This window comes from Triticum aestivum, chromosome 6B, assembly GCF_018294505.1.
Source record: "Triticum aestivum cultivar Chinese Spring chromosome 6B, IWGSC CS RefSeq v2.1, whole genome shotgun sequence".
Taxonomy (NCBI): Eukaryota; Viridiplantae; Streptophyta; class Magnoliopsida; order Poales; family Poaceae; genus Triticum; species Triticum aestivum.
The window spans coordinates 219,518,847-219,526,554 of NC_057810.1; the positions used below are offsets into that span (position 1 = coordinate 219,518,847).

Consider the following 7,708-nt stretch of genomic DNA (forward strand, 5'->3'; position numbering starts at 1 on the left):
TGAGTCGGACTAGTGATTAGGTTTAAAGATCTAATCTAAATGTCGAACTTTGTTTAGTATGTTCTATTATATACGAGTTTTCTGTTAAATATTTTGAACTGGCATTGATTTTTTAGTAAGTTTTATGTAGAAGTTTGAACCTAATTTAGCACCGACCTGTATTTATGTGCCACTGATATTATTTCTTGCTCCGTTAAATTTTGTGGTTCGGCCGTTTACTCCTCTAAAATTTAGGAGATTGGGTAGAGTTGCTCTAAGTTGGCCAAGCCGCCGCTGCATACCAGGTTGGTTCTGGAACGTTCGGGGAATTTTCTTTTTCCAAAATACTTCCGATCTATTCATCAACTGTCAAGGTTTTTTTTTTATTTACACAACCTCACGAAGCTTTTTATTAAGTCGTCACAATGTTTACCGGGGCGGAGGGAAGATCTCCAGGGTGGCCCAACCACATACGGCAATCACCCATGAGAGATAAAGCATGCTTCATTAAGTTGTAAGCTTTAAAGTTTGAGCTCCTAAACTCATGACTAAACTTACAAAAATCAAAGTCCAATGAGTGGTGTATTATTTCATCTACGGTGGCGCCATAAACTGATGCATTTTCCTTCTTCAGGTCCTCCACCACCTGTTTGCAATCAAATGCTACATGAATTCGCCTTTGATAGAGATCAACTGTCAAGCTAGTATAAAGAACGTCAGATGTAGAAATTACATCATCCAGGTCCGTGGGCAACCCAACGACGACTACAAGCACTTGGGGAATTGCTAAACTCAATCTCCATATCCGTCTTTTGTTAGTTAATCGCGGCTCCGATGTATGTTTCCCCACGGTTAATTCTTCCCGTCTTCTAGATGATCAGTAGTATGATTGCTAGTTAATGGACAAATCCAACCTGGCTGGCCCGACTTGAGTCGATAATCATGGCTCCATTGAGCTGCACCAACTGGGCGCGTACGTCCGACCGATGTGCTCATGGACGCATCATTCCCCGACACCCACCACGTTTGAAACGTTTGTTTAACACGACGATCATCCATGACGTGATGCCCACGCGCATGCAGCCAACACGCACGTACGCATAAGAAGAAGCTTATCTATCGTCTGGCATTAAAATTCCCCGGTCTCTCGCGCGCGTCTCTTCTTCTTCACTCGGTGACGGCGACCCTACTAAGCATGTTTCACGCTAGCTGTTGATTAGCTTCGTTTTACTCATGATTACCCACACAACCACCCACCCACTTGCATGCAATGCATACTCTATAGTATAACACCTAACTAACCCCGCAGCACAGTCCATGATGCCCTATTGACCTAGTTAACTCCATCAAGTTAGAAGCCATTGGAGGCAACCAGCTCACATGCTTTGTACAGCTCGGATCGGATCAATTCGGATCGTGCAAGAAGCTAGCTAGCTAGCACCAAGTAGCTACTAACGACTAAGCTCAGCTAAGCTAAGCTAGGGGAGGAGAGGAGAGGAGAGGTCTAGATCGGCGAGCGCTAGCTAGCACGATGGCGTTGGCGCAGCTGCAGGCGCAGGCGCGGTTCGTGGGAGTGGCTACCACGAACGCCGGCGTGGAGCTGGAGCTGGACGACCACCAGTCGCGGTGGGTGAGCCAGGTGCGGCGGCGGATGGAGGCCGGGGCGGAGGAGCTAGGCGCCGTGGCCAAGGTCTTCGACGTGCCGCGGCTGCTGCGGGCGACCAGGCCCGAGGCGTACGCGCCGCAGCACTTCGCCCTGGGGCCCTACCACTACCAGCGGCCTGAGCTCAGGGACATGGAGCGCTACAAGCTCGCCGCAGCCAAGCGCGCCGAGAAGCTCTTCACCGGCGACCGCAGGTTCGACGACCTCGTGCAGAAATTTGTGAAGATGCAGGAGATGATCCGGGCCCCCTACAACAGGTACCGCACGCATGCTCCTTTTCTTTTTCTTTTTATTATACTGGACTAACGAGCTACTCGGCTAGTTAAGAGTCGGCTTATTAATCTCATGCTCATTAAGACTCGGCTCAGTAAGCTCAGTAAGATTAACAAGTAAAAAAAAACTCTGATTGACTATGTTCGTTTGAAGCTCGCGAGCGCTTGTGAGTAATCGTTAACAGACATTACCCCTTTTAACTTCAGTTCTGATGTGTTTTTATGGAGAAAGAAAGTGACCATGTGAGAAGCTATGCTAGTTATTGTCTCCCATGGGCTAGGTTGGATTGATTAGATGGACTAGATAGGTTGTGGTGCCAAGAAATGTTGCCACTTATAACATAAAAATATGTGGTGTATTGTATCAGCGAGCTCAACGAGTTGCTCATGAAACTCGTTAGCTTGCTCATTAAGCTCGTTAAATTTAATGAGCTTGCTCGTGAAACTCGTTAGCTTACTCACTAATCTCGTTAAGTTTAATGAGCTAAAACATGTGCTTGGCTCTGTTCATTAAAAAGTGAGCAACGAGCTTAACGAGCTGAGCTACCGAGCGTTCATTAAGCTCTGAGATACGTGCTTTTGGTCCAGCCCTAATTATACACATCCATCTGTCCTCTCTCTGTTACGAGTTATCTTTTATACCACTCGTCAAATTAATTATCTGTGTTATTATTCAAGAACCATGAATAAGTTTACCATAAACTTCACACATGCATGAGTGCTTTTGTTCTCTTGTACTGCCCTGAAATTGAAATGCTAAGTGAGGGTCTACTTTTAATTTTAGAGTTTCTTAAAGGCATGCAGCTGAGCTTGAAAACGCAATGATAAGCACAGTAATTTGGCATTTCCAGCCGGCGATCAAAAATTGGTGTCATGTAGCTTTCACGAAATAAATATTCTGTAATCTAGCAATGTATTTGACAGGCAAATATAAAACAGGGACCTTTTCTATTGCAGAGCATTGCAACTTGCACCCCCGAACAATAAAAAAAATACCATTCCAACTGATGACATAGACGTACACACACAAAACATAATGCCTTTTCAATGTTTAACTAGCATTATCCAGTTACTTCTGCAAGCTAGCCATAAAAAAAATGGCAGTGGAACTTAGGGAATCAGAGAAGAAAATCAAAGTCAAACTGAGAAATTGATATAGTTGCATCGTTTACCAAATCTATGAATATCATCATCTCATTAGGATTCTTGATGTTCGTATTTGTTTCAGTTTCTTCAACGTAATGCACTATGTTTAGTCAATCAATAAAGTAAAAAAAAACTGAGGCAGTCTTATATAGTTGCAACGTTTATCAAATTTTTGAATCATAATCTCATTAGGATTCTTGATTTTTGTGTTTAGTCCGGTTTCTTCAATTTGATGCACTATGCTTGTCAATCAATATGTCAGATAGCCTATTAAAAAGCTTGACTTGTTCCATGAACCTAATAATGTAAACCATATGACAATTTTCGAGCATGGTCGTAATTTTAAAATGGCGTTCCAAAACGAATAAGTTTGAAAGCAATTTGGAATGTTGATTTTGTTATTGTTACCTAGACGTCCATGAATGTGATATGAAATCACAAAAATTGCACTGAGGAAGGAAACTAAGCGATGTCTATTGTCAAAAGAAAATTGAAAATATTTTGAATCTTTTTATTTGTTTTGATTCTACTATTTATACAGGAGCATTTGAGCTAGGGATTAGAAGAGCACTTTCGTCCCTTGCCGCCCGTCTCTTTGCAGCTATTTGCATGACCAAAGAAGCGTGCACTCGTCTAAAAGCATCTCCAACAGCCGCGCAACGCGCGGTGCGCTAAAAAGCAGTTTCCCGCGTGCCCATCACCAGATTTGGCGCAGCGCACAGCGCTGGCTCCAGTAGCCACGCTAAAATACAGTGTGCGCAAGTCCATATTTGTTGCATTTTGGATAGAAAATAAATTGGACATAGACATTAAAATAACGATACAAAATTTTACATAGTTCACAGCATAGACGATACAAATAGGTAAAACAAGTTCATATCATAGATATATAAAACCGAACTACATAAAATAAACTGCGGTGCAACTAGATAAAACTACGGTGCAGCTAGAACTACTCCGAGTCCTCATCATCATCCTCATCCTCGGAGGTGTTGTCCGAGGTATCGATCCATATATCATCCCAACGTTCATCGTCTGACATGAAGATGGACTTCCCACCTGCTTCAACGATATCGCACTACGACATCGCCAATGCCTTCCGCCGATGCCGGTCCGCCCGCTCCGCGCGACGCCTTGCCGTCCTCTCCACCCAATAGACGTGCTCGTTGGCGACGTCCTCCGGGTGGCGCCGGCGCCACTCCGCCATGGATCGCTCGTCCTCCTCGGCGGCGAGGAGGCGGCGCTGCAGCCGAACGTGGTCCGCACGGTCCTGGTCCGTGATCAGACGAGGCGGAGGGGCGCCGCCTACGCCTGTTCGCGCGTGTGGACGTTCCGGAAGTTCATCTGCGACGGGGGCCTCTCCAGGCGCCACACTGTCGCGTCGTACGCGCGGGCCGCCTCGTGCGCGGTCCGGAACGAGCCGAGGCCGAGTTGAAGGTCGCCGGATCGGATGTCGGCGGAGTACCAGTCGTTGAGCCGCTCGCGGAGGCCGCAGTAGCCCGAAGATCCCGGCGGCACGGCGACATGGTGGCGCGGTGGTGGCGGGGCGCTGGAAGCGGCGAGAAAGTGTGGAAGCTGCGAGGTGGCGAGTGGAAGGGTGCGTGGCAGTGTGGTGGAGCGGGTGGCGAGTGCCGCATTTTATAGGCGCGCGCGAAGCGGCGCGCCAAATCTACCGCGCAAGCTGCCCTATCTTCCGTGCGCACGCTATCGCTTTTCGCGCGCTGTAGTTTTCCGCCCCTGCTGGAACGCGCGAAATGTTGCCGCGCTAAAACCCCAGTTTACCACGCGCGTATTTTAGCGCGTCCGTTGGAGATGCTCTACGAAAAAGCGTGCACCTCATTGGCTGCATGTTGCATGGCTGCATGCAGGCGGTAGTGCTCCTCTCCGTTCGTTCGTTCAAAAAAAAAATCAGATGACACTAAATGTTTTAAGGCAAAAGCGCGTTCAGTATGAGATGTGTATAAATGAAAGTTAATACAATCGCTGATCATGTATACGTACAAATACAATGAATGTAGGTTCCTTGAGTTGAATGGGCAGACGCTGGCATGGATGATGGCCATCGACACGTGCTTCCTCCTCGACTTCCTCGAGAGCTACCACGTCGACGGGGCCACTGACATGGTGTCCTCAGCGACTAACTGGATCAACGCCATGGTGCGCGACGCCATGATGCTCGAGAATCAGATCCCGCTCTTCCTCTTCGCGGGCGCGCTCCAGCTCCGCCACGCCTCCGAGGAGGCCGCCGCCGACGCCATGCACGCCGTCCTGGACCGCTTCATCAGGGAGGTTTGCCCCATCAAGACCACCGCGCTGGCCATCGCCGGCGACATCGCCAAGCACGCGCACCTGCTGGAGCTCCTCTACCACTTTCTCGTGCCCGCCTCGGCCGCCTTCGCGGATAACGGGGCGGAGCTCCCGCCGTTGGTCCCAGAGGAGGTTCTCTCCCTCGACGCGCTCGAGCAGCAGATTCCGGACTATGACAAGGTGAAGCAGGCGTGCATGCAGGTGTCCAGCTTCGACGTGGCGCCTGTGCGGTTCATCAAGAAGAACCTCATCTCCAAGCCAATGAGCGCGGCTTCGAGCCTCCCGGGGATGATCATGCGCAAGGTGCCGCTGCTGTCGGTAATGGGGCCGCTGCTCGGGAAGTTCATGGCTTCGACGGACGTCGAAGCGCGGCTCAAGGGCGTCAACCTGTCCACCATAATCAACTCGCCGCTGGCGCAGGAGATCATGATCCCGTCGGTGGCGCAGCTGGCCGCGTGCGGCGTGCGGTTCATGCCGGCTCCAGAGGGCATGGCAGGGATCGGCTTCGACGCGGCCACGGCGACGCTGACCCTGCCGGTCCTGCACCTCGACAGCAACACGGAGGTGATCCTCCGCAACCTGGTGGCATACGAGACGGCCGCCGTGCGCGGGCCGCTCGTGCTGGCGCGGTACACGGAGCTGATGAACGGCATCATCGACACCCCCAAGGACGTGAAGATCCTGAGAGAGTGTGGGATCATCTTCAACGCCATGAAGAGCGACAAGGAGGCCGCGGACATGTGGAACGGGATGTGCCGGGCAGTGCGGCCGAGCAAGGTGCCGCTGCTGGACGGCGTGATCAGGGACGTCAACGCGCACCGGAACCGGAGGGCGGCCGTGAAAGCGAGAAGGTTTCTCAAGCGCTACGTGTTCAGGTCGTGGAGGCTGCTCACGCTGCTCGCCGCCGTCGTGCTGCTGCTCATGACGGCGCTGCAGACCTTCTGCACCGTCTACGACTGCAAGCGCTGGTTCGGCGGCATACTGGAACTGCCGCAGATAACGCCCGGAGGAGGGCAGTAGCATGTGTGTTACAATACATTGCAGTAGGTTGTTGCACATGTGGCTATATATATTCAGTAAATCAGTGGTCCTATATCATCAGTACTGAACTAGTGAGAACGAATACTTTCTTCTAGAATGAGTTTGCACACACTCATTTACCACAATGTACTCCCTTCGTCCCATAATATAAGAACATTTTTAACCTAGTGTAGTGTCAAAAAATCTCTTATATTATGGGACGGAGGGAGTAGATGATATTTTTTTTATTTCTCCATGTCTACATCACACACACCATTTTTTATAACTTGCCATCACGATGAAAACAAACAAAGATCTTAAATTGTCATGTGAAACATCATAAACAATTTCTGTTGTAGGATTTAAACTGTATATTGTACGACAACTGTATTTGTATCTGTATAAACAAACAAAGGTGACCCAGGAAAATAGAGAGGGTGAGGGCGTGTTAGACTGTATATTGTACGACAACTGTATTTGTATCTGTATTGTACCTCTTGGTACCTTATATAAAGTGATAGGCCACGCACCAGATGCGTTGAGCCAGTTTCCACCAAATCATAGTTTAACATGGTATCAGAGTAGGTTTCGCAAAACCCTAGCCGCCGCTCCCTGTCCTTGGTTGCCGCCGCCGCCCTTCTTTGTTGCCGCGCCGCCACCATGATCGTCGTCGCCATGAGCTCCTCTGCCGCCACCTCGTCCTCTTCCGCTGCCCTGTCTGCAACCGCGCCTGCAGCGTCGCCCTTCATTCCGCCCCAGCTTGCCGCGATCCTCGCCGCCAGCACCACTAGCCACATGGCCGCGTCAACTACCTCGCGCCCTCTGTATCTTGGCTCGTCGCAGTTCGCTCCAGGGTTCTTCCCTCCGCTGCCGTCCTCTGCATCGGCGTCGCTGGTGCCGTTTGGCGCGGCGCCAACCCCGGCCCCCTCGGCGCCCTCCGCCTCGTCGTCCCTCGGTCTCTGTGAGATCGTGACGCGGCCCGTCCACTCCATCGCGACTGATGTCGTCGCTCCTGCTGGATTCCCGGTTGCCGACGGCCCGGGTCATGGTCCCTACCAGCTTACGCACCTGATCACGGTGTGTCTCACGCAAGATAACTACCTGTATTGGCGGGCGCAGATCCTACCGCTCTTTCGCAGCCGTCATCTCGAAGGCTACGTCGACGGGAGCCTTCCGTGCCCGCCCCGCCTCATCCCTGCGGTCACGGCCGCCGGAGCCCGTGTCTCCGCCGAGAATCCGGCATACCGCGCCTGGGTCGCACAGGACCAGGCCATCCTGTCCGCGCTTTAGTCCTCCCTAACGGAAGGCGTTGCTGGGCTCG

The 7,708-nt window shown here is 50.8% G+C and overlaps 1 protein-coding gene across 1 annotated transcript; it reads left to right on the plus strand.

Annotated features, from left to right (window-relative positions):
* The first annotated feature begins 1,142 nt into the window (after positions 1–1,142).
* Positions 1,143–6,573, plus strand: LOC123133992 (putative UPF0481 protein At3g02645). The gene is made up of 2 exons (XM_044553364.1): positions 1,143–1,899; positions 5,079–6,573. The coding sequence occupies exons 1-2, from the start codon at positions 1,511–1,513 to the stop codon at positions 6,385–6,387; spliced, it is 1,698 nt and encodes a 565-aa protein (XP_044409299.1). The 5' UTR covers positions 1,143–1,510; the 3' UTR covers positions 6,388–6,573.
* Positions 6,574–7,708: the final 1,135 nt, after the last annotated feature.